This window comes from Canis aureus, chromosome 27 (genome assembly GCF_053574225.1).
Source record: "Canis aureus isolate CA01 chromosome 27, VMU_Caureus_v.1.0, whole genome shotgun sequence".
NCBI classification, from domain to species: Eukaryota; Metazoa; Chordata; class Mammalia; order Carnivora; family Canidae; genus Canis; species Canis aureus.
In genome coordinates, this window is record NC_135637.1 from 11,626,988 (window position 1) to 11,654,572 (window position 27,585).

At 39.0% G+C, this 27,585-nt stretch overlaps 1 protein-coding gene, 1 long non-coding RNA gene and 1 other non-coding gene across 13 annotated transcripts in view; 1 reads left to right on the forward strand and 2 right to left on the reverse strand.

The window, feature by feature from the left end:
- Positions 1-27,585, forward strand: part of IFT81 (intraflagellar transport 81) — a 112,802-nt gene that overhangs the window by 46,519 nt on the left and 38,698 nt on the right. For all 11 annotated transcript variants that reach the window (XR_013366498.1, XM_077875558.1, XM_077875567.1 and 8 more), the window contains exons 12-14: positions 500-649; positions 18,148-18,276; positions 19,493-19,582. Coding sequence is in view for 10 of the 11 variants with exons in the window: in XM_077875558.1 (XP_077731684.1) it covers positions 500-649; positions 18,148-18,276; positions 19,493-19,582 (369 nt within the window). In the remaining variant the exon portion in view is untranslated. The remainder of the gene's footprint in view (positions 1-499; positions 650-18,147; positions 18,277-19,492; positions 19,583-27,585) is intronic.
- On the reverse strand, positions 511-27,107 carry LOC144299828 (uncharacterized). Its single transcript, XR_013366500.1, has 2 exons — positions 23,877-27,107; positions 511-673 (listed from the first exon to the last, which is right to left on the reverse strand). It is a non-coding gene; the product is annotated as an uncharacterized LOC144299828 (long non-coding RNA).
- LOC144300084 (U6 spliceosomal RNA) lies at positions 26,768-26,872 on the reverse strand. Its single transcript, XR_013366725.1, has one exon. It is a non-coding gene; the product is annotated as a U6 spliceosomal RNA (small nuclear RNA).

Here is a 27,585-nt window from a genome sequence, read left to right on the forward strand (position 1 = left end):
TAAATACAGTTGTTGACTATTCTGGTTGTCTATTATTAATCTCCGTAGATGCAGTGCTACCAAAATAGTACAGTATGCAAGAGATATCATGATAAGATCACAGCCAGAATCGATTTCCTACTTCTTCTTCTTCTCCTCCTTCTCCTCCTCCTGCTCCTCCTTCTTTCTTAACCTTTTTCCTTTATAGGGTTGAGTTTCTGATTTTTTATCCTTATTTGAAAAGCCCAAAACAAATAGCTTTTACATGAAGATTTATAATATTTCGAAGAGTTCCAAAATTAAAATCTACACACAAAATTTTAATTGAGCAGTTAGTCTTTCCAAGTTTTCTAATGACATTAAGTTATTATTATATACCTGTGACACTCATTTTGGACAGGAGACAATAACACTTTCCTAATACATTGAGGTTATATATGTTTGGCAATGACATTTCTTTTTTTTTTTTTTTGGCAATGACATTTCTACTTACGAGGTTATATGTTGTATTCTTTTATAGTTCAAACGATATGTCAGTAAACTTCGAAGCAAGAGTACAGTTTTCAAAAAGAAGCATCAAATAATAGCTGGATTTAAAGCTGAATTCGGTCTCTTACAGAGGACAGAAGAACTTCTTAAGCAACGTCATGAAAATATTCAACATCAACTGGTAATACAATATTATCTTGGGATGCTAGAAATATAAATGACAGGAGGTTTATGGGTAATAACTATATACTGAGGTCATTGTTTTTACTGAAAGCACTAAAAAATTATTAATGTTCTCTGAATAATTACAGAGGTATCATATAAGCTTATTTATTTTAAAGATCTTATTTATTTGATTTTAGAAAGATGTGTACATGTTCATAAGCAGTGGGAGGGGCAGAGGGAAAGGGAGAGAATTTCAAGCAGGCTCTGTGCTGAGCTCAGAGCCCGATGTGGGGCTTGCTCTCATGACTCTGAGATCGTGACCTGGGCCAAAACCAAGAGTCTAATGCTTAAGGAACTGAACCACTCAGGTGCCCCCTGATTTATTTATTTTTTTATTTATTTATTTTAATTTATTTTTTAATGTAGCAGTAAGCACTAGCTTTTTCATTGTGCTGTCTTTGGGGTAATTAATAGAGATTGAATTCCAAGTAGCAATAATGATCATACCAAGAGAGTGACTGTAAAATATTTATTTATCATGGCCTGCTGGGCAGAAATTTCTAAGCAGCTATTTCTGTGGAGCTCTAGGAAGAAATATCTAGGGAAGGTACCATATGGAAGTTTGCCTCCAGGCTTGTTCTTTATGCATTTGTGCCTTGGTCGTCAGAAAAAAGTTAAGCCCAGAGTAGCCTCTCTGACAACAAAACCTTTCATTGTGGATGCCAGATCCTCAGAATTTTCTTGATTTAGATTTTTGTTCCTTTTACCCATGAGGAAATTATTTTATCAGGATGTTGGTTTACCAACTAGCATTAATCTGGGAGATGTGAATGAAGTTTCAACCAGTTGTTGATTAGCTGGCAATATGAACTTTCTGTCTCATGCTGTTGAATATTGTTTGTTTCTAGAGAATGTAAGATAGAAAACTTAATTTACTGTGCATCAGCCATGAATTTTTTTTTAAGATTTTATTTATTTATTTATGACAAACAGAGAGAAAGAGAGGCAGAGACACAGGCAGAGGGAAAAGCAGGCTCCCCACAAGGAGCCCAATATGGGACTTGATCCCGCAACTCCAGGAGCCAAAGGCAGACTCAACCACTGAGCCACCCAGGCGTCCCTAAGCCATGAATCTAATGACACTACTTTCAAAATTGATAGGTAGTAATTGTGTTATTGTTTACTTCAAAAATATTTTCTAATTTCCATAATGATTTTTTGATCTATGGATTATTGCTTAAAAAAACCAAGCATTTTCGGGATCCCTGGGTGGCGCAGCGGTTTGGCACCTGCCTTTGGCCCAGGGCGCGATCCTGGAGACCCGGGATCGATTCCCATGTCAGGCTCCCGGTGCATGGGGCCTGCTTCTCCCTCTGCCTGTGTCTCTGCCTCTCTCTCTCTCTCTCTCTCTCTCTCTCTCTCTGTGACTATCATAAATAAATAAATTGTTTTAAAAGTTTAAAAAAAAAAAAACAAGCATTTTCTAGTTACCTTTCTGTTATTGACTTCTACCTTATTTCCACTGTGACCAGAGAACATTCTGTGCAGTTTTAGTCCTTTAAAATTTGTTGAGTGTTGCATTATGGTCCAGCATATGGTCTATTTTGGTAATTGTCCCAGTGCAGTTGAGAAGAATGTGTATTCTGCAGTGGTTGGGGATGGTGTTCTCTATATGTCAATTCAGTCAAGTATGTTAACCACAATATTCAAATCTTACATATTCCTATTGATATTTTTGTCTGCTTGTTTCATTAGTTATTGAAAGGGGTGTGTTAAAATCTCTATGATTATTGCTTTGTCTGCTTCTTTTTTTAGTTCCATCGGTTTTTCTTTACATTTTTTAAGTTGGGTTCCCTAGAAGTGGAGCCTGAAAAGGGAATACTTTGTACAAGTGGTTTATTGAGGGAGGGAGTGCCTTCAGAAGAAGGGGGGTGAGATAAGCAGATACAGCAGGAGAAAAGAGCCAAGCAGGGATGTAGTCCTGACTAGACAGCTTCATTTTGATTCTGTGAGGAACTTTGGAGCACAAATTGCAGCGTGAAGTTGATTCCATCTTGAGACAAAGGGGCTGGCCTTTTATACTCCTGTATCAGTCATTGGCTGTGGCGGAGAGAGTAACCCCCTAGCGCAATGGCAGAGCATCCCCTGGACGAGGGGGTAGTTGTGAACCTTTAGCAGTCAACAAGTCATGGCAGGTTGCAGATGAGGTCTGAGTGAGGCACCAACAACATCCATTACAACCCACCCCTTATAATGCTGGGATCTACCTGTTTCTCATGTCAAATTGACTCCATTTAGGAATAGCTTCTAAAGGATTCTGGTTGGTCACAATTTCTAGGAAAATTTGTAGGAGGAAGATTAATAGGACAAATGGAAACTCTCATTGCTACATTTCATCCCAAGAGCATAGTAATACTCAATGTCTTCTTCCTTTATCATCCATTCTAGATTTCCCTCATGTTTGGTTAGCACCTTGACTGGTTTAAATGACTTTCTTGATGGGATGACCCAGTACCTTATCTTTAAAAGGTGGGAGACTCTATGAACTATGACCTTAGCAGGCTGTGGTTGCTGTACTTACTCATTTATTGTTAAAACTGGGCATAGGAGTACCCACATAAGCCCTAATAGATCACCTGAGTGCCAAACATATTCCTATCTGCCCTTATTATATAGCAGTATTTGTATAGCATTAGTATTCCTATCACTATAACTTTTTTTTTTTTGCCTGCTGGTCTATGGGCATGAAGAGCCCAAGTGACAAGATGGTATAGCCAGAGCATTAAATTTAAAGGCCTTTTAATGTGCATCTGGTGAAAGCATACCCACTCTGGAAGACAGAACATCTACACCTACAGAGCCTAAAAGTGTCAGGAAGGGAAACATAATTTCCTAAGTGTATAAGTGGGCATCCTAGTGAGTGGTGACACTTATACTTTCATTCCGTAGTTCCAAGACCCATGTGTTCTTTCTGTTTGCTACACAGCACCAAGTGGTGGGCATTGGTTTAAAATGTATACTCTATCTTGAAGAATAGAAATCAACCTCACAGGCCTGTGAGGCCTCTAAGCTGTACCTCAGTTGTACCTTCACAAGGCCCTTCTACCAGTCTATCAGGCTATTAGCTTCCTGGATGGTATGGTATCTGGCACAGTGACTGAATCCCATGGTCCTGTGTCCACCACCATATCCCCTTTGCCATAAAGTAATCCCATGGTCTGAATGATATTATGTGGAATTCCACATCAGTAGACCAGATACTCTGAGCCCTTGGATAGTGATGCTGGCTGAAATATTATGGGAAAGAAAAGCAAATACTTGCCCAGAATATGGGCCAGTCAGTCCAAGTCAGGATGAAATGTTGTCCTTTTCGAGACAGAAAGATGATTGGTTTTCTCAAGGTATGATTCCATATTTAGAACTCAGGATTGGTCTCTGTTTTTGCCGGGTCAGACATTTGGCAGTGGGAGTAGCTAGATGGGCACTGTGAGAGGGAGCCTGTGCTATTTGGCCCTAGCTTAGCCTCCATCTCTGCCAGCATAGCCATTATGTTCATGAGCCCATTGTCTAAGCACTGGGTGGCCTGCTGTCTACTGGCCAAATCATCCTTTCCACTTGGTTGTTTAGTGCTCTCTTCTGCTTTGGACATTCTCTAGTGGCCATTAGCATACAATGAAAAGAGAAAAGATCTTTACACTTAGTGTATTACTCTGGTAGGTCTATCTGCGTGCCTCTTCCCCAGACCTTCTTGTCCCCAGTCTTCCAATCCAGGCACCTACTTCTCCTAGGCCCCTGACCAACAAGCTAAGCCTCTTGCCACTGCCCAGAGGATATAAGATAATCTAGAGGTTCAAGGTTCTCAGGTGAGTCTATGCAGGTATTCCATCCCAGACTCAGTACCCTTTCTCAAAGCCCTGGCTTTGGCCTAGAATATATTCAGACTTCTCTGAAGTTTTGCCCTGGTAACAATTAAGTTGTGTGCCTGGTTTTCAGCTACCTTTGCCCTTCAGCCATAGGAAATGAGGGTTTCATCGGAGAAGGACAAACATTATATGTTCTCATTCATTTGGGGAATATAAATAATAATGAAAGGGAATAGAAGGGAAAGGAGAAGAAATGGGTAGGAAATACCAGAAAGGGAGACAGAACATAAAGACTCCTAACTCTGGGAAACGAACTAGGGGTGGTGGAAGGGGAGGAGGGCGGGGGGTGGGGGTGAATGGGTGACGGGCGCTGATGGGGGCACTTGACGGGATGAGCACTGGGTGTTATTCTGTATGTTGGCAAATTGAACACCAATAAAAAATAAATTTATTATTTAAAAAAAAAGGAAATGAGAGTTTCTTTACAGCTCCAAAGAAGGTTTTCTGACCTTATCACTTTGCTTTAAATTATTGATTAATAGGGCAGCCCCAGTGGCCCAGCGGTTTAGTGCCACCTTCACCCTGGGTTGTGATCCTAGAGACTCGGGATTGAGTCCCACCTTGGGCTCCCTGCATGGAGCCTGCTTCTCCCTCTGCCTCTCTCCCTCTCTGTCACAAATAAATAAATAAAATCTTTTAAAAAATTATTGATTAATATATTTGAGCCCATAATTTTATCTCTTCAACTATAAATGGAGCTTAGCAACATCCACCCCAGATCCGCAGTCCTTATAGTTATTATTTCTGCATACTTCTTAAACACCAGCAACATTGTACCAGCTAGTGCATCCCTGTGATGGTTCAAGAAGCAGATGCAAAGATGGGATTAGATGTACAAGAGATTTGCTGGAGTAAATACTGTGAAAGATAAAGGGAGCAAGAGGAGGCAAGGAAAACCATTAAACCCTAGTAGAAGTCTGACACCCGTGAAGGGAGAGAAAAGGAAGGAGGATTGTATAGGAAGAGCCTCAGACTGCTGCACAATTTTAGGAAAGTTTTAGTCTGGATAAAGGGGAGTTCCCAAACCAGTCACCCACTAGAGGAGTGCCCTGTCAGGCAGGAACAGGCCAGCCTTCGTACTATTGCCATGCTCAGTCATTCTAGGAACAGCCTGGGGGAAGCATGGACTTCGTAGGAGCCTGATAGTGGAAGCAGTTATGGCAGTCAAGTCTGTTTTTAGCAGGTTCTCCTGAAGGAGATCTGAGCTTTCCATTCTCACAACCACTATAGTCACCTTCCACTTACACTCTGCCTCAGTTCACCACAAGTATTAACAATTGTACTGCTATAACATGTATGGGTCTAACGCTATTCACCCTGCCACCAGCGATGGAGCTCCTTCAGCCAGTGAGCAATCCTACTCTAGAAGCCCATTTTTATAGTTCAGTCAGGTTCTCTAGAAACAGAACCTAAAACAAGAATTCTTATTCCTCTGCACATGATTAAGTCAGAGAGTGCTCTTAGGAGAAAGGAAGTGAGGAACCAGAATGAAGCAGTGAGGAAAAGTGGATTCATTTGGAGTCCAGTTTCAGTCTGATCTCACGAGGAGCTCTGGAATACAAATTGCATCACAAAGTTAGTCTTGTCTTTAGGCAAGAAAATTACCCTTTTGTACCCCGCTGTCAGTCAGTCGTGTGCTATGGACCCAGAAGGTGGTGTGATGCAATTCCTGCTCAGCCAAGGGCACATTTTGAAGAAGGGATAACTATAAGCCATTAATAGTCAATTCTCACAACAGTTAAGGGATAGTACACTGGCCCTGTAAGCAAATCAGGACAGAGCACCCGCAGTATCACTGCAAATATCCTGAGATTATGTTATTAGTCCATACAAATCTAGTATCATTACCTTCCTGTTAAATTGGCCCTTTGATAATTAGGAAATACCCTTTTTTTTAAATCTTTCATAATATATATCTCTCATAATATACTAATCTGTTATTAATACAGCCAAACTTTCTTCTAGTTAATGTTTAAAAGACACATATCTTTTACATCCTTTCAACCTTTCTCCATATTTATAATTATTGTATGTATTTTATAAGAAATATATAGCTAGCTTTATATTTTTATATAGTGTGGCAATCTTTGTCTTTTTTTTCTGCTAAGAATTTATTTAAATTGTAGTCAGTTAACATAAAATGTAGTATTAATTTCAGGGGTAGAATTTAGTGATTCATCATTTGCATTTAACACCCAGTGCTCATTACAAGTGCCCTCCTTAGTGCCCATTACCATTTACCCTATTCCTTCACCCGCTTCCCCTCTAGCAACCTTCGGTTTGTTCCCTATTGTTAAGAGTCTCTTATGGTTTGCCTCCCTCCCCGTTTTTATCTTATTTTATTTTTCCTTCCCTTTTCCTATGTTCATCTGTTTGGTTTCTTAAATTCCATGTATGAGTGAAATCATATGGTATTTGTCTTTCTCTGACTTATTTCGCTTAGCATTGTACACTCTAGTTCTATCCAGCAATCTTTTTCTTTTCACTGAAGTATTTAATCTCTTTACATTTAATGTAATTACTGGTTTTTCAAAGTTTTCTATTTGTTCCATTAGTTCTTCATTCATTTTTTTCTCCTTTCTTCCCTTTGAAAGTTGTATTACTCAAGTATTTTTATCTTCCATGTTTCCCTTCTTTCAGCTTACTGGTTATAGTTTCTTTTTGGTATCCCTGTTGTTCTTGAATGCTTATCCAGAAACTATAACATCCATCTTTGGCTGAGTACAGTCTTCCCTATTTTACTGTATCCTAGCCAATGTAAGAAATTTATAATACTTTGATTCCATTTACTTCTTTCTCATATTTTGTGCTATTGTGGATATATACTTTTAAATTCTAAATACAACTTGAATCCCACATAAATATAATAATATTATGTGGGATTCAAGTATTATTAAATATAATAATTCAATATTATTAAATATAATATTAAATATTATTTTAATATTTTTATGTACCTGCTTCATGACTCTTTCCTTCCTTCCTGTATCATCATCATCATTATTCTACTAGGATCTCATTTTTAGTATTTCATTTAGTGTGGGTCTGCTGGTGATAAATCCTCTCAATTTTTATTTTTCTTAAAACATTTTTATTGCACCTTCATTTTGAAGCACATTTTCACTAAATATAGAATTCTAGGGTGGCAGTTATTTTCTTTCAGTACTTTAAAGATTTAATTCCATTGGCTGCTGGCTTCCGTTATTGCTTGTTTTTTAAGGTAGTATGTTACTATCTGGTTGGTAAGATTTTTTTTTCCTGTCTTTGGTTTTCTAGCAATTTTACTATGATATTCCTAGTTTTTTTTTATTATTATCTGTCTTAGGGTCTGTGAAGCTTCTTAAATTATGGTTTTAATGTCTTTTGTCAGTTTTTGGAAAGTTCTCAGCCAGTATTTCTTTAAATATTATAATCCCATCCTCTTCTTTCCTTGAGCTACAGTGACAACTACATATGTGTTAGGCTTTTTTGTGTGTGTTAGGCTTTTTCACTATTTACCATGTTTATTATGGATTTTGTGTTTTGCTTTTTTTTTTAAATTTATTTATTTATTTTTAGAGAAGGAGAGAGCATGAGTGGGGAGGGATGGGCAGAGGGTGAGGGAGAGAGAGTGCTCAGCATGAAGCCAATGGTGAGGCTTGCTTCCCAGGATCCTGAGATCATGATCTGAGCTGAAATCAAGAGTCAGCTGCATAACAGACTGAGCTACCCAGGCACCCCTGTTTTGCTGCCCTCCATTTTCCATTATTTTTGCTCTCTGTGACTTAATCTGAATTTTTTTTCTGCTGTGCTATCTTCTACTTCATTAATCTTCTGTGTCTAATCTGCTATGTAATCCATATATTGAATTCTGAATATTACTTATTATGTATCTCAGTTCTAGAATTTCCATTTGATTCTATTTTATAGATCCCAGTTATTTGTAACATTCCCCAACTTTTCATTTATTGTCTTAAATATAATAATCACAGCTTTTTTTAATGTCCTGTCTGATAAATTCATCTGAGTGTCCATTTCTATTAATCTGTATTTTTTTCTCTTGATTGTCAGACATTTGTTCCTGTTACTTTGCTTACCTAGTACTTTTTCATTGAATGTCAGGTTCTGGAAACACTTCCTTTATCCTTAAAAGGAAGTGTTTGATTTTTTTCCTCATAGATAATCTTGATTCAGTTTTGTTAGAGCTGATATTTTTCCAGTTTTCTCTTATTCCTAAAATGCAGCCCTTATACCTGTATCAGAAACTCTAGTCCTAGGAAGTAGTCCTTACATTTAGCACCTAGCTCTTACTCTTAGATTATAACCCATACTCCTAGGGATCCCTGGGTGGCGCAGTGGTTTGGCGCCTGCCTTTGGCCCAGGGCGTGATCCTGGAGACCCGGGATCGAATCCCACATCGGGCTCCCGGTGCATGGAGCCTGCTTCTCCCTCTCCCTCTGCCTATGTCTGTGCCCCTCTCTTTCTCTCTCTGTGACTATCATAAATAAATAAAAATTTTTAAAAAAATTGGGGGAGGAGCAAGATGGCGGGGGGAGGAGCAAGATGGCGGAAGAGTAGGGTCTCCAAATCACCTGTCTCCACCAAACTACCTAGAAAACCTTCAAATTATCCTGAAAATCTATGAATTCGGCCTGAGATTTAAAGAGAGACCAGCTGGAATGCAACAGTGAGAAGAGTTCGCGCTTCTATCAAGGTAGGAAGACGGGGAAAAAGAAATAAAGAAACAAAGGCCTCCAAGGGGGAGGGGCCCCGCGAGAAGCCGGGCTGGGGCCGGGGCGAGTGTCCCCAGGACAGGAGAGCCCCGTCCCGGAGACGCAGGAGCTGCACCGACCTTCCCGGGCGCAAAGGGGCTCGCAGGGAGTTGGAGCAGGACCCAGGAGGGCGGGGATGCCCTCGGGCTCCCCGGGACAGTAACAGCAACTCCGCGCCCAGGAGAGTGCGCCGAGCTCCCTAAGGGCTGCAGCGCGCTCGGCGGGACCCGGCGGGACCCGGAGCAGCTCGGAGGGGCTCGGGCGGCGGCTCCGCGGAGGGGGCTGCGCGGCCCCGGGAGCAGCTCGGAGGGGCTCGGGCAGAGGAAGAGGCTCCGTGCGGAGGGGCCTGCGCGGTTCCAGGAGCAGCTCGGAGGGGCTCGGGCGGCGGCTCCGCGGAGGGGGCTGCGCGGCCCCGGGAGCAGCTTGGAGGGGCTCGGGCAGAGGAAGAGGCTCCGTGCAGAGGGGCCTGCGCGGTTCCAGGAGCAGCTCGGAGGGGCTCGGGCGGCGGCTCCGTGGAGGGGGTTGCGCGGCCCGGGAGCGCGAATCCACCAGCGCAGGCACCGGAGCACAGGGCGCCGGGACACAGCCCAGGATCCCGCCTCCCCCGGGACAGGCAGAGACCGGGAGGGCCCAGGACAGCAAGGACGCTCCAGCCCCGAGCTGAGCAGATCAGCGGCCCCGCCCGGAGCCTCCAGGCCCTGCAGACGGAGTTCCTGCCGGAGCTGAATCCAGGTTTCCAGAGCTGCCCCGCCACTGGGGCTGTTCCTCCTGCGGCCTCACGGGGCAAACAACCCCCACTGAGCCCTGCACCAGGCAGGGGCACAGCAGCTCCCCCAACTGCTAACACCTGAAAATCAGCACAACAGGCCCCTCCCCCAGAAGACCAGCTAGAGGGACAACTTCCAGGAGAAGCCAAGGGACTTAAAGTACACAGAATCAGAAGATACTCCCCTGTGGTTCTTTTTTTTGTTGTTGTTTTTTTGTTTTGTTTTGTTTTGTTTTGTTTTGTTTTGTTTTGCTTTTTGATTTGTTTCCTCCCCCACCCCCCCTTTTTTTCTCCTTTCTTTTTCTTTCTCTTTTTCTTCTTTTTTTTTTCTTTCGTTTTTTTTTCTCTTCCCCATTTTTTTTTCTCTTTCTCTTTTCTTTCCTTCTTTCTCTCCTCTCTTTTTCTCTTTTTCCCAATACAACTTGCTTTTGGCCACTCTGCACTGAGCAAAATGACTAGAAGGAAAACCTCACCTCAAAAGAAAGAATCAGAAACAGTCCTCTCTCCCACAGAGTTACAAAATCTGGATTACAATTCAATGTCAGAAAGCCAATTCAGAAGCACTATTATACAGCTACTGGTGGCTCTAGAAAAAAGTATAAAGGACTCAAGAGACTTCATGACTGAAGAATTTAGAGCTAATCAGGCAGAAATTAAAAATCAATTGAATGAGATGCAATCCAAACTAGAAGTCCTAACGACGAGGGTTAACGAGGTGGAAGAATGAGTGAGTGACCTAGAAGACAAGTTGATAGCAAAGAGGGAAACTGAGGAAAAAAGAGACAAACAATTAAAAGACCATGAAGATAGATTAAGGGAAATAAACGACAGCCTGAGGAAGAAAAACCTACGTTTAATTGGGGTTCCCGAGGGCGCCGAAAGGGACAGAGGGCCAGAATATGTATTTGAACAAATTCTAGCTGAAAACTTTCCTAATCTGGGAAGGGAAACAGGCATTCAGATCCAGGAAATAGAGAGATCCCCCCCTAAAATCAATAAAAACCGTTCAACACCTCGACATTTCATTGTGAAGCTTGCAAATTCCAAAGATAAGGAGAAGATCCTTAAAGCAGCAAGAGACAAGAAATCCCTGACTTTTATGGGGAGGAGTATTAGGGTAACAGCAGACCTCTCCACAGAGACCTGGCAGGCCAGAAAGGGCTGGCAGGATATATTCAGGGTCCTAAATGAGAAGAACATGCAACCAAGAATACTTTATCCAGCAAGGCTCTCATTCAAAATGGAAGGAGAGATAAAGAGCTTCCAAGACAGGCAGCAACTAAAAGAATATGTGACCTCCAAACCAGCTCTGCAAGAAATTTTAAGGGGGACTCTTAAAATTCCCCTTTAAGAAGAAGTTCAGTGGAACAGTCCACAAAAACAAAGACTGAATAGGTATCATGATGACACTAAACTCATATCTCTCAATAGTAACTCTGAATGTGAACGGGCTTAATGACCCCATCAAAAGGCGCAGGGTTTCAGACTGGATAAAAAAGCAGGACCCATCTATTTGCTGTCTACAAGAGACTCATTTTAGACAGAAGGACACCTACAGCCTGAAAATAAAAGGTTGGAGAACTATTTACCATTCGAATGGTCCTCAAAAGAAAGCAGGGGTAGCCATCCTTATATCAGATAAACTAAAATTTACCCCAAAGACTGTATTGAGAGATGAAGAGGGACACTATATCATACTTAAAGGATCTATTCAACAAGAGGACTTAACAATCCTCAATATATATGCTCCGAATGTGGGAGCTGCCAAATATATAAATCAATTATTAACCAAAGTGAAGAAATACTTAGATAATAATACACTTATACTTGGTGACTTCAATCTAGCTCTTTCTATACTCGATAGGTCTTCTAAGCACAACATCTCCAAAGAAACGAGAGCTTTAAATGATACACTGGACCAGATGGATTTCACAGATATCTACAGAACTTTACATCCAAACTCAACTGAATACACATTCTTCTCAAGCGCACATGGAACTTTCTCCAGAATAGACCACATATTGGGACACAAATCGGGTCTGAACCGATACCAAAAGATTGGGATTGTCCCCTGCATATTCTCGGACCATAATGCCTTGAAATTAGAACTAAATCACAACAAGAAGTTTGGAAGGACCTCAAACACGTGGAGGTTAAGGACCATCCTGCTAAAAGATAAAAGGGTCAACCAGGAAATTAAGGAAGAATTAAAAAGATTCATGGAAACTAATGAGAATGAAGATACACCCGTTCAAAATCTTTGGGATGCAGCAAAAGCAGTCCTAAGGGGGAAATACATCGCAATACAAGCATCCATTCAAAAACTGGAAAGAACTCAAATACAAAAGCTAACCTTACACATAAAGGAGCTAGAGAAAAAACAGCAAATAGATCCTACACCCAAGAGAAGAAGGGAGTTAATAAAGATTCGAGCAGAACTCAACGAAATCGAGACCAGAAGAACTGTGGAACAGATCAACAGAACCAGGAGTTGGTTCTTTGAAAGAATTAATAAGATAGATAAACCATTAGCCAGCCTTATTAAAAAGAAGAGAGAGAAGACTCAAATTAATAAAATCATGAATGAGAAAGGAGAGATCACTACCAACACCAAGGAAATACAAACGATTTTAAAAACATATTATGAACAGCTATACGCCAATAAATTAGGCAATCTAGAAGAAATGGACGCATTCCTGGAAAGCCACAAACTACCAAAACTGGAACAGGAAGAAATAGAAAACCTGAACAGGCCAATAACCAGGGAGGAAATTGAAGCAGTCATCAAAAACCTCCAAAGACACAAGAGTCCAGGGCCAGATGGCTTCCCAGGGGAATTTTATCAAACGTTTAAAGAAGAAATCATACCTATTCTCCTAAAGCTGTTTGGAAAGATAGAAAGAGATGGAGTACTTCCAAATTCGTTCTATGAAGCCAGCATCACCTTAATTCCAAAGCCAGACAAAGACCCCACCAAAAAGGAGAATTACAGACCAATATCCCTGATGAACATGGATGCAAAAATTCTCAACAAGATACTGGCCAATAGGATCCAACAGTACATTAAGAAAATTATTCACCATGACCAAGTAGGATTTATCCCTGGGACACAAGGCTGGTTCAACACCCGTAAAACAATCAATGTGATTCATCATATCAGCAAGAGAAAAACCAAGAACCATATGATCCTCTCATTGGATGCAGAGAAAGCATTTGACAAAATACAGCATCCATTCTTGATCAAAACTCTTCAGAGTGTAGGGATAGAGGGAACATTCCTCGACATCTTAAAAGCCATCTATGAAAAGCCCACAGCAAATATCATTCTCAATGGGGAAGCACTAGGAGCCTTTCCCCTAAGATCAGGAACAAGACAGGGATGTCCACTCTCACCACTGCTGTTCAACATAGTACTGGAAGTCCTAGCCTCAGCAATCAGACAACAAAAAGACATTAAAGGCATTCAAATTGGCAAAGAAGAAGTCAAACTCTCCCTCTTCGCCGATGACATGATACTGTACATAGAAAACCCAAAAGTCTCCACCCCAAGATTGCTAGAACTCATACAGCAATTCGGTAGCGTGGCAGGATACAAAATCAATGCCCAGAAGTCAGTGGCATTTCTATACTCTAACAATGAGACTGAAGAAAGAGAAATTAAGGAGTCAATCCCATTTACAATTGCACCCAAAAGCATAAGATACCTAGGAATAAACCTAACCAAAGATGTAAAGGATCTATACCCTCAAAACTATAGAACACTTCTGAAAGAAATTGAGGAAGACACAAAGAGATGGAAAAATATTCCATGCTCATGGATTGGAAGAATTAATATTGTGAAAATGTCAATGTTACCCAGGGCAATATACACGTTTAATGCAATCCCTATCAAAATACCATGGACTTTCTTCAGAGAGTTAGAACAAATTATTTTAAGATTTGTGTGGAATCAGAAAAGACCCCGAATAGCCAGGGGAATTTTAAAAAAGAAAACCATATCTGGGGGCATCACAATGCCAGATTTCAGGTTGTACTACAAAGCTGTGGTCATCAAGACAGTGTGGTACTGGCACAAAAACAGACACATAGATCAGTGGAACAGAATAGAGAATCCAGAAGTGGACCCTGAACTTTATGGGCAACTAATATTCGATAAAGGAGGAAAGACTATCCATTGGAAGAAAGACAGTCTCTTCAATAAATGGTGCTGGGAAAATTGGACATCCACATGCAGAAGAATGAAACTAGACCACTCTCTTTCACCATACACCAAGATAAACTCAAAATGGATGAAAGATCTAAATGTGAGACAAGATTCCATCAAAATCCTAGAGAAGAACACAGGCAACACCCTTTTTGAACTCGGCCATAGTAACTTCTTGCAAGATACATCCACGAAGGCAAAAGAAACAAAAGCAAAAATGAACTATTGGGACTTCATCAAGATAAGAAGCTTTTGCACAGCAAAGGATACAGTCAACAAAACTCAAAGACAACCTACAGAATGGGAGAAGATATTTGCAAATGACATATCAGATAAAGGGCTAGTTTCCAAGATCTATAAAGAACTTATTAAACTCAACACCAAAGAAACAAACAATCCAATCATGAAATGGGCAAAAGACATGAACAGAAATCTCACAGAGGAAGACATAGACATGGCCAACATGCATATGAGAAAATGTTCTGCATCACTTGCCATCAGGGAAATACAAATCAAAACTACAATGAGATACCACCTCACACCAGTGAGAATGGGGAAAATTAACAAGGCAGGAAACAACAAATGTTGGAGAGGATGCGGAGAAAAGGGAACCCTCTTACACTGTTGGTGGGAATGTGAACTGGTGCAGCCACTCTGGAAAACTGTGTGGAGGTTCCTCAAACAGTTAAAAATATACCTGCCCTACGACCCAGCAATTGCACTGTTGGGGATTTACCCCAAAGATACAGATGCAATGAAACGCCGGGACACCTGCACCCCGATGTTTCTAGCAGCAATGGCCACGATAGCCAAACTGTGGAAGGAGCCTCGGTGTCCAACGAAAGATGAATGGATAAAGAAGATGTGGTTTATGTATACAATGGAATATTACTCAGCTATTAGAAATGACAAATACCCACCATTTGCTTCAACGTGGATGGAACTGGAGGGTATTATGCTGAGTGAAGTAAGTCAGTCGGAGAAGGACAAACATTATATGTTCTCATTCATTTGGGGAATATAAATAATAGTGAAGGAATATAAGGGAAGGGAGAAGAAATGTGTGGGAAATATCAGAAAGGGAGGCAGAACGTAAAGACTGTAAACTCTGGGAAACGAACTAGGGGTGGTAGAAGGGGAGGAGGGCGGGGGGTGGGAGTGAATGGGTGACGGGCACTGGGTGTTATTCTGTATGTTAGTAAATTGAACACCAATAAAAAATAAATTAAAAAAAAATTTAAAAAAAAATAATTATAACCCATACTCCTCAGGAGTAGCCTTTCTGGGATTTCAGCTAATAGTCTGGAGCTATTGACTAGTCTTGAATTCCTACCTCTGTCTCTCTAGCACTATGAGATACTGAAATCTTTGCCCAGCTTTTTTAGTCACCCATCTATTGATCTCCATTTGGTTACTAGGAGTCTTACCCTCCTTGTGCACAGGTCAGGATTTGGTAATGCCCAAAGTGGAAATTACATACAGAATTTGGGGCTAATACTTTATAGTTCCCTCTATTCCTTTCTTAGGAGTCTCAATTTTATTGGCAGCCCCAAATTCCAACTCTTCTTCCATTCCCCCCTCTCCTTTTGGTTTTTCCAGCCTCTTTTGAACTCTCTCCAATCAGGTCATTTCACCAAAATTTCTCTTATCAAGATCACCAGTACCTCACATTGCTAAATCCAGTGAGCAATTTTTTTTTAATTTTTATTTATTTATGATAGTCACTGAGAGAGAGAGAGAGAGGGGCAGAGACATAGGCAGAGGGAGAAGCAGGCTCCATGCACCGGGAGCCCAATGTGGGATTCGATCCCGGGTCTTCAGGATCGCGCCCTGGGCCAAAGGCAGGCGCTAAACCGCTGCGCCACCCAGGGATCCCCAGTGAGCAATTCTTGGTCCATTTCCTACTTGGCCTATTAGCAGTGTTTGACATAGTTGATCACTCCCTCTTCCTTTACTTATCTTCTAGTAAACTACTTTCCTTGTTCTTCTCCCTTACTAGCACTCCTATTCCTACTCAGTGGCTGAGTTCTTCTCATTTCTCTCCAAGGTCTAAATATTGGAGTTCCTCAAGCTTAGCCCTTGGATCTCTTCTTTCACTCCCTTGGTGATCTTATCCTGTCTCAAGACTTTAAAGACCTTATCTATGCAGACAACTCCCAACTTTATATCTCTTTTAGATTCCTTCCTAAATCCCATTCTATAACATCTTGACCTCTTTTTGGATATCTACTGGACATTTCAAATTTTTAACATGTCCAAAACTAAATTTCTAGTCTTCATTACTCCCTCAAACCTTGTCTTACCAGGTCTTTCTCATTTCAACAAATGGCAGCTCCATCCCCTCAGTTTTGCAGGCCAGAAACTTTAGTCATTCTTTATCTTTCATTTTCCCTCACACCCTACATCTAATCTGCTCTAATATTTTGTTGTCTTTAAAATAGATACACAACCACTTCTCATTACCTTCACCACCACCATCTGATTCATGCTACCATTATCTCAAACCTGAATTATTGGAGTAGTCTTCTAACTGGCTTCCTTTGTCCCTCTATAGTTTGATCTCAGCACAGATGTTGAAGTGGCCATTTAAAAATTCCTTTATTCTAAACTGCCCAACAAGCCTCCCAGTTCATTTAAAACAAACCCAAACTCTTTCATTGGCCTAAAAATAAAGTAACCATATAATTTATCATCTAAAGTAGGACACTTTTGAAAATGCAAAGGACAATAGACTAACTGAGACTGTTCCAGCAAACCATCTGAGTCCTATATGATCCCTGCCCCCTAACCTCATTCTCACTTTGTTTTCAACTCCACCAGTCTCCTGGCTATTTCTTGGAAAGGACAGATTTGCTCCTACCGCACATCTTTTACACTTGCTGATCTCCTGGATATCTGTATGACTTGCTCCCTCACTTCATTCGGGCTTTGCTCAGATGTCATTTTCTCAGGAAGACCTTCTCTAACCACACTGTTATTTAAGATTCCAATCCCACTCTCACCTCACACTCTGTTTTACTTGTCTACATATTGCTTGTTTACTCTCACCAGAAGTAAGCTCTGTGAGAGAGTTGGGTTTTTTTCCTCCTGTTTTGTTCACTGCAGTATATCTGGCGCTTAGAACTATGCTCAGCACATTTAGGTATATAATAAATATTGGAGGGCAGCCCAGGTGGCTCAGTGGTTTAGCACTGCCTTCAGCCCAGGGCATGATCCTGGAGTCCCAGGATCGAGTCCCACATAGGGCTCCCTGCATGTGGCCTGCTTCTCCCTCTGCCTGTGTCTCTGCCTTCCCTTCTCTCTCTCTCTCTCTCTCATGAATGAATAAATAAATAAATAAAGTCTTTAAAAAATATATTGGATGGGTGAATGAATATAAGTATATTGATTATTTGAGAATTCAGTCACCAAATATTTATTGAGTGCTAAAATTAGAAATACTTACTATGCACCTGAGGTTACCAAAGTAAAATTTAGTGCAACTTTATTACACATAAGGGTATGGGGATACCTGGGTGGCTCAGTGGTTGAGCGTTTGCTTTTGGCCCAGGACATGATCCTGAGGTCCGGGATTGAGTCCCACATCGGGCTCCCTGTGAGGAGCCTGCTTCTCCCTATGCCTATATCTCTGCCTCTCTCTCTCTCTCTGTCTCTCATGAATAAATAAATAAAATCTAAGAAAAATATATAAAGGTATGTAATTATTGTTGAAGTCAATAAAAATTATTCTTTATGATTCTAAGCCAATTTGTCTTATTTATAAGACATTGTTAAGTATTAAATCTATACACTTCTTATGGAATCATCAAGGTTTTGACACCCATTTTGTAGACTCCATTTTTTACACCTATTTTTATTCTTTACTTGCAGCAAACCATTGAAGATAAAAAGGGTATATCTGGATATAGTTACACCCAGGAAGAACTAGAACGAGTGTCTGCACTGAAGACCGAAGTTGATGAGATGAAAGGCCGAACACTCGACGACATGTCTGAAATGGTGATTACACTTGTTTAAAGATTTTATTTATTTATTTGAGAGTTTGATGGGGGCAGGGAGAAGCAGAGGGAGAGGAAGACTTGATCCCAAGATGCAGGGATCATGACTTGAGCTGAAAGCACTTAACCAACTGAGCCACCCAGGCATCCCGATTATACTTTAGGGTTTTTTTTTGTGTGTGTGTGTGTAGCTAGAGGCAGATGTTTTTGTGTTTTGTTTTTAATGAAACATTCAAATTTTCATTTCTGCACATTGTTTACTTTATATTCTTTCATCTGTTTCTATCAATCACTTCTGAATGCTTCCATTCTAATGATTTGTTTAACTTGTCATAATTTATGCATTTTGCAGGGCTTTTTTTCCAAGGAAACATGAGTTTATTAAATATCATATTGAATTATGTATTGAAATGCCTGCCTTATCTTTTTGGTTTTTAAGTATGTAAAAGTCACAGAACATTAAGGAAATATTTAAGATAAAAAATAAGTTTTCCCAAATCATACCACCCTAACTAATAAAATTACTTCATTTTTGTATATGTCCTTAGTATCTTTCCATATTTGGAGCTGAATGTGTGTTCAGCCTGAATGCATTGATGCAGCTTCATCAGACATTACAATGTTGAAATCTTTCCTTCCTTATTGGTAAATAGCTGCTGCCTCAGACTCTTAGAATGCCCACTTGCACCTGTTTTTTCCACATTGGCCACTTGCCCAGAACCCTCAGGATCTCACTACAATCTGAGTCCTAAAAAGATTAACATTTAACACAGCAGAGGCCTTCAAGACCCCATTAGTCTCTATGGCTGGTGTCCATTTTGATTGGTCATTACTTATATCCTTTGGGTTATTATATATTTTGAATATCACTTCATTATGTTATGTATATACTGTATAACCTACATAATTACATATTTTTAAAATAATACAACATGATTGTAGATGGAACTTTCTAATTTGTTTTTATCATTCAGTGTTAGATTACAAATATTTTCTTATATGGTTTATGGTCTTAATAATTGACATTTTGAATAGTTAAATGCTATTCCATCTTACTGAAACATTTACTAAATCATTTCCCCATTATTTGGTTTTGAAGTAATTTACAGTTTTTTTACTCTCTTATATAACACTATAATAAATATATTTATGCATGTAGTTATTTTTGTTCTTTTGAATTCTTTTTTAAAATCTCATCAATTTTGTTTAAATGACAGGTAAAAAAACTGAATTCATTGGTATCTGAAAAGAAGTCAGCTCTAGCCCCAGTTATAAAAGAACTACGACAGTTGCGTCAGAAATGTCAAGTAAGTGAATTTGGTTTTGCAGTACTTTCAGCATCCCATCTTATTTGGATATACTAGTTAGAATTCTGAATATTTTACTTGGGTAATTTATAGAAAGCATATTATTATTATTATTATTATTATTATTATTATTATTATTTTGATATAATTCCACAAAAAAGAGTAATATGACCTATGCAATTTTTGTTTAATTTATGGTGTTTGTTTTGTCAAATTATTGGGGGGAAGAGAGAAGGAGAAGAGTTTAGGCTGAGATCACAAGTGCAGTTAGATTAGATTTTTGCTTTAAATCTGATGCATATCAGAGGTATAAATATGAAGTCACATTCTTCTGTGGCCAGGTAAAAGCTCACAGTCTGCCAATGAGTGCTGACAAGTTAACTTTAGATTAATGGACTTGCTTTGCTGGGGAGCAGGGCCAGGGGCAAACTACAAAAGCTTGTGATAAGTGATGAAATACCGTTGCTTGGAAGCTGACTCTAACCACCACTTTGAAGCAAAACTGTTAGAAGGTAAATGCCCTCCATAAATCCAGATCAGATGGCCTCCACCATCTGACATTAGCAGTTGTTATTTTATCACTCTCCGTGTAGTAATTTTAGGCTTGAATGTGGGTTGTACTGCATGTGCCTGAGTTATGGAACTATAAAATTCTTCACGAATGCCATCCAACAGAGCACAGTGAAAAATCACATCGTTTTTATAGAAAATGCCATGGGTCTGAGACAGGTTTAGTGACTTATCCAAATAGACTAATAGGCAATAAGAGAGTTGGAGCTTGACTCCGACATCTGTATTATCTTATTTCCCATCTCTTGCTCATTCCATTACACACTACTGCCATCACAAAAGAAATGGAAGCGACAAGTTCTGTTCTCTGGAGTCCATACACTCATAGGTGAAATGAGAAAAAATTCAAGAAAGACAAAAGATAACCCAATTTAAGAACAATATAGATGGGGGTGCCTGGGTGGCTCAGTCATTTAAGCAGTTAAGCATCTGCCTCTAGTCTCTTCTTAGAGGGGGGTTATAAAGATTATATGAAATAACACATATAAGGCACTTGGCAACAATGACTAATATGTTAGAACTTTTTTTAAAAAGTATTTATCATTATAATTATTAAAGATAGTTTTAGAAGGGATATTATTGCTTTTCAACCAAATTGTTTTCTAAATAAATCATATACCAGATCTTAAAATCTACAAAGTCATTTATTATAATATAACCAAACCTGAAACTCATTTTCATGTGATTTAACCAGATTTCTCTGTATATGAAGCCCTACCTACTTCTCCCATCACAAAGAGATGTAACTATTTTACCACCATTCCTAAATAATACAACTCTCCAGTTCTTTCCACATAACATATCATCAAGTCAGAGGGGGTACCTATCAACATTTTCATCTCTGTCTTCTGCCATGTTGAAACCTCACACTGCTAAAGACAAAGACTGTATGATTCCACTTATATGAGGTACTTGGAGTAGTCACATTCACAGACATAAAGTAGAATGGTGGTTGTGAGGGGCAGGGGGAACAGAAAGTTAAGTGTTAAATGGGAACAGAGTTTTGGTTTGGGAAAATGAAAAGAGATTTGGAGATGGATAGGGACAGCTGCACAACAATGTGAATGTGCAAATGCCACTCAACTGGACACTTAAAAATGATTTAAGTGGTAATTTTTATTTTATGTATATTTTATGTAAATTTCACCACAATAAAAACTCTGTTTTTAAAGATTATTTATTTAGAGAGAGCATGCACACAGGAGGGGGGAGGGGCAGAGGGAGAGAGAGAAACTCAAGCAGACTTCCTGATGAATGTGGAACTTGCCATGGGGTTTGATCTCACGATCCCAAGATCACAACCTGAGCTGAAACTGAGTCAAATGCTCAACCAACTGAGCCACCCAGGCTCCCCTTAAAAAAAATCTTTTAAAAAGAGTGCAGGACTTGTCTATATTTGCATTAACTGTTGTTTTTTTAAATGTCTGAGTTCAGTCTGTTTGGTGAGTGCTTAATGCTCATTTTGTTTATCTCCATATGTCCATCTCCTGCATCCATCTATAGTTCTATTTTTATCCAGAAACCTTTTGTGATAAAAAGTATACTGAAAAAAAAAGGCTAGTCATGTCATTGATTATAAACTCTTTGTACATATTAACTGAAATTCTTAATTGTTCTCTACTTTGAACATTATTTTTTATTTATTTTTTTAAGATTTTATTTATTTATTCATGAGAGACACAGAGAGAGAGAGAGAGAGAGGCAGAGACACAGGCAGAGGAAGAAGCAGGCTCCATGCGGGAAGCCAGACACACAAGTTAAAAATAATGTTCAGGCACTTACCACTCAAAACTACATAGATACAGTATATTGGTGAAGTGCAGGACTACTGAAAAATACATTATACATCTAGCTTTAATGGGCAACTCAAATATTTAGGAAATTTTATAGTGAAGTGTTAATACATTTTCTTTCTGTTATACTTGCATGTTTGCATGTTATAAATTTGAATATTAACAACTGTTTGAAAATTAGAGCATCACAGCTCCAGATATATAATTTACATTTATCTAAATCTTTTAGGAGTGCCCAGGTGGCTCAGCGGTTAAGCGTCTGCCTTCAGCTCAGGTCACGATCTCAGGGTCCTGGGATAGAACCCTGCGTCGGGCTCCTTCCCCAGTAGAGAGTCTGCTTCTCCCTCTCCCCCACTCACTTTCTCTCTCAAATAAATAAACAAAATCTTTAAAAATAAATAAACAGGGATCCCTGGGTGGCGCAGTGGTTTAGCGCCTGCCTTTGGCCCAGGGCGCGATCCTGGAGACCCGGAATCGAATCCCACATTGGGCTCCTGGTGCATGGAGCCTGCTTCTCCCTCTGCCTGTGACTCTGCCTCTCTCTCTCTCTCTGTGTGTGACTATCATAAATAAATAAAAATTTTAAAAAATATATAAATAAATAAATAAATAAATAAATAAATAAATAAATATTTTGTAGTCACCTGGAAGTAGAATAGGATCTTGAAAAGTTTCATGTTTATTAGGAGTAGTTCTATAAATTATATATCATTAAATGTCATAGTACATATAATTGCTAATATATGGGAAAAGCTAAAATACTCATTTTAGATTATATAATACAATTATTGATTTCATTGAAATATTTCTTATTGATCATTTTATCTTATAAAAGTAAAAACACGCTCTTGGTAAGAATTCAAACTGTGAAGAATTGTTTAAGGGAAAGAGTAGAAATTACTTCTTTCTCTACACTCTCCAGAAGTAAAACATGTGCTTATGTGTTTTCCAGAAATTTTCTGAGAGTTAATGGATGAGTAGTTATTTATTGGCTGCCTAAAGTTTGTTCTCAATACTTTTATTCTACTCTCTAAAAAGACAAAGGCCTTTTTTGGTGGTGGAATTCAATGATATTAACAAAATGTCTTCTTCCTTTTGTTTACATTTGCCTACTGTACTTTTGCTCATCTTTTGCTTTTAGCTTTTTGAAAATTATCTTCTTTTAGCTGTGTCTGAATAGGTCTTGAATTGGGTTTGAGTATGTGATATAATCTGAAGGGTTTGTTTTAATAAGTAAGTTTAGCTCATTTATATCTATTGATACGCAGACATATTTGATCTTAGTACATTTTATGTATAGTTTTTGATTTTAAAGCCTATTAAAAAAAATCCCATTTGTCTTCTCATTCTCTCTCTCCCTCTCCATGTATGTGTTTCTGGCTTGTGGTTCTGTTCTGGTGGTTCTATTTGTAACCCCACTGTTAATCATCCATTTCTATAGGTAGTATCTATTAATCCCTGTTGGGAGCAGTGATGAAATTAGTATATTTCCTCTTCCTTCTCATTCCCTTCTCTTTCTTTTATCACCTGATTTTAATCAATTGTGTCTTCTTACAGTTTGCCTTTATACTTTTAATATACTTATAACTTGATTCATCAGCTTTAAATTATCCTTTGACATTACCCCCACCCATCCCCAGCAATTAAAAATTGAGGAAATCAGCTTATTTATTCTAACTTCCACCTTCTTTTACCTTTCCCTTCCCTGTTTTTTGTATCATTTCTACATTGTCAGGGCACATAACATTTACATTCTGTTCTATTACCCTGATTGCCACTTTTGTTTTCAGTGTTCAACCTGTAATTAGATTCAGTACTCGTTATCAATCCTTTCACTGCCTCTTTTCCTAATTTTTATTGTCTGTGATTTGTCCTCGAGGAGGATCCTCAAAAAAGCTCACAAGAACAATATTCCCTGATGAGTTTCTTACCTTAAATATTTAAAAAGCAGTTTAACTTGAACATAAAATCTTCCTTGAGAATTTTCAAAGCATAGCTTCACTGTCTTCTAGGGTTAAGTGTGACCATGAAGAGATAGGAGGCCAACCTAATTTTTTTAGTGCCTCAATCTTAAAAAGAATGTCTTTTCCAGTTGTTGGGTACTGGGGATCCAGTTTCTCAAATGTATCATTTAAAACTTCCTGGTGAATGGGGAGTTGTTTAATGGGTATAGAGTTTCAGTTTTGCAAGATGAAAAGTTCTGGAGATCTGTTGCACAACAGTGTGAGTGTACTTAGTACTTAACTGTACACTTAAAAATGGTTAAGATGGTGCATTTTATGTTATTTTGCAACAATTAGGAAAAAGATTCCAGGTTTTTAAAAAACTTTCTTGGAAATTATTAATTTTATCGTTATTTTTTATTCTGTTTATTCCTGCTAATGCTTTTGGTCTAAGATTTTTATTTCGTCTGCTATTAACGTAAGTACACCAGCTTTCTTATGATTAAGATTGCTTGGTCTTCTTTTTATTTCTGTTTTCTTTCAGTTTTCTATGCCCTTTTGTCATGTGTCTCGTAAAATGGCATATAGCTGGATCTTGTGTGGGTGGTTTCTTCATTCAGTTTGAAACTCTGTCTTTTGAATTGGTGAATTTAATCCCATTTACATTTACTTTGATTATTTATTATTGATACATTGGTATTTATTTTCTATTTTGTGCATCCTGTTTACTGAGCTTCTTCTTCCTGCTCTTCATTGCACTGTTTCTTTTTATCTTCTTTATTCCCCTTATTTCCTTTTTTATCTTCTATTCTGATACTGTTTACTCTTAAATTTTTAATGTCTATTTTCCTGATTTAACAAACACTAAATTTAATCAGCATCTCCCAAACAATACAAGGACCTTAGAATAGTTTAACATCCTCTTCTGCTTTACATGTGTGTTGTTATCCTCTGGTAGTTTATTTCCATTTTTTTTTCTTCATCTCTAAAAGCAGTTGCCAGGGTGGTCATTACTTATAATTACTATTTTATACAGTCATTTCCTGTTTAGATTTACCCACATATTTAACAGTTCTCACCATTGCTGCTTGTATGTTGACCCTTCCCTTCTGGATTCTGTTTCCTTCTTCCTAAAATTAAATTTCTTTGTTTTGTTTTCTTGTAGTATTTCTCTCTGTAAAGTAAGCCATCTTTTTTTCCCCCCCTTAAATAATAGATTGCTCATTGCTTTCAGGTTTCTCTTGTGTTGAAAGGTCTTCTATCAGTTTAATTATCATTAAAAATATTGGTAATATCTCCCTATAATTAGTTGTAATATTTTTTCTTTGTCTTTGGTGTTGTCCAATGTCACTAGTCTTATTTGCTTTGCTGGAATTTGTGCTTTTTGTCTTCCATTAATTCTAGGAAAATTCCACATATCTTCAAATATTCTCTCCCCTGTTCTTTTTAGTCTGATCTCCAGTGACTGCTATTAGATACATGTTAGGCATACTTATCACATCCCTGGGGGAATAACAGGGAATGTCTGTTCCCTTTTGCATGACTTCGCCTTCATATTTTTATCTTTTTGTCTCTCTGTGATGAATTTTAAATAATTTCCTCAGCTCTGTTTTCAAGTTCATTCTTTTTATCCTCTGTGTCTAATCTTATGTTTATGACATTTAATTTTTAATTTCAATGACTATTTTTTCATGTTTGTCTATTTTTACTCACTGTGCTTTATTTTACTTTTTCTTAGCCTTTTGTTTTCAGTTCCTCCTTGATATCCTTATTTCAAAAATATTTTTAAAATTTTATTTAATAGGTTTATTTCTAGTATCCGAAGTTCCTGGAGGTGCCGTCCTACTGGGTTTTTTTAGATCTTCTGATCTTTAGTCCTAGGGATTGATTGTTTCCTTGTAGGTTTATACTTTTAGATTGTGAGCTTTAGTACAGTTTTGTCTTTTGAATCCCAGCAGCTAGGTTGGAGGGTGTGTCCCTCCAGAGTGGCTTTGCAGTTAGCTCTGCCAGGTGTTTTAGAAATATTACAAACTTGGAGCTAATTTTGAATTATTGTCTCAGCTTGGCGGTTCATGCAGGTAAGGGTAAATTCAAGCCCCACACCTGCCTGAGGAAAGGACAGGCCCTTTCCTCCAGCTGCCTCTGCAGCAGCACATGCATTTACGGATTAGTTTAGCCATCAGACTCATGGACCAAAAAAAAAAAAAAAAAAAAAGCTGTCATCTATGTCATCTACTGTAGTATCTTCATCTCATTGAGAGGCCCAGCAGCCACAGCCTCTGTTGCCTCTTCTCCCATTTAGGGTGTGTATGACTGTTACCCATGAGAGCCTTAGGTATCTATAGGTCCCTGTGATACAGAAAAGTCACAGCTCCTTTTTACCACCAGTTTTTCTTTTCCAATAAAAGTACAAGATTTTAATTTCCAAGCCTCTTTTGAGAAAGCAGAGTTAATGCAATGAAAATCAGAACATCTAATTAATAAATTTAACAGCAAAGCAATTTTGATGCATAAGTTAACCTGTTTATCATAGGCAAGCAGTGTTTCAAATGATAGAGCTTCTACTTGTCTTTCAATTCCTTCAGACGTTCCTGTGAGGATAGTAGTGCTGTAGGTCCAGGCTCCACTGGCTACAATTTTCAGGCAAGAGCCATGATGCCAGATCCCCACAACTCATCTTTTCATCTTGATTTTGCCACAGAAGGAGCAAGTGTACTTGGCGGGCTGGCTTAATTCCATCTTCATCACCATTTTCCTGAGGGAGGCGCTATAACGAGTCCCATATTTACGGATGATTCTGACCTTCTTGATGTGTTTAGCCATGTCACCCCGAACTAGGTTTGGGTCCAGGAGAGAGCTACCACTAGTTTTGTTTTTTTACGAATATGGAATGCTTCATGAATTTGCATGTCATCCTTGCACAGGAGCCATTGCTAATCTTCTGGATCGTTCCAGTTTTAGTATATGTTCTCTGTAGCGAGCACCCCACTAGTCTTTTATACTGTGCTAGTCACCCCAAACCACATGCTGCCCCATACAACAAAGGAAACGCACACATTTATGTTAACTCTCCCGTTCCCATGGAAACTACTATGTGAAACCAAGGTCATTCTGAGACTGGCTTGCTTCATTCCAGGCCTGGTGTTAACCCTTTCCATCCAGGCTCCCAAGCTGAAAAACAGCTTGGATTCTATGGAGTTCTCAGTTCTAACTTTCCATTCTGTCTTCTGCCCTGCCTGAACATTAGAATCACTCCATTACCAAGATTGAGTGTTCCAGCTTCCTTCACCAAGGGCAACCACAAAATGTCCTCCTTTGTTTCTGGCCCTGGTCATTCCTCTTACTTTCTTGAGTTCATTTCAGTTCTGGATTTGAAAAGATGTTTGCTCCACCTTATCAAGCATTTGTAGATATTTTTAACATTTCTAAGTATTTATAGAAGATTTTTCAAGTTACCTATTCCAAAATAATACTGCATTAGAAGAAAGCTTGAAACTACTCAAACAGCCTGAATTCAAATTCTGACAGTATAATTTGTACCCTTTCTAGCAGTATAATCTTTGGCAAGGTACTTGGCCTCCATGAAATTTCTCCCAGCATGATATGGGGATATCAATGCCTACCTCAGGGGGTTGTGATGAGGTTGAATTATTGACAAGGGTAAAGCTCAAAGGCCCCACTGTGGTTTGCAGATTTC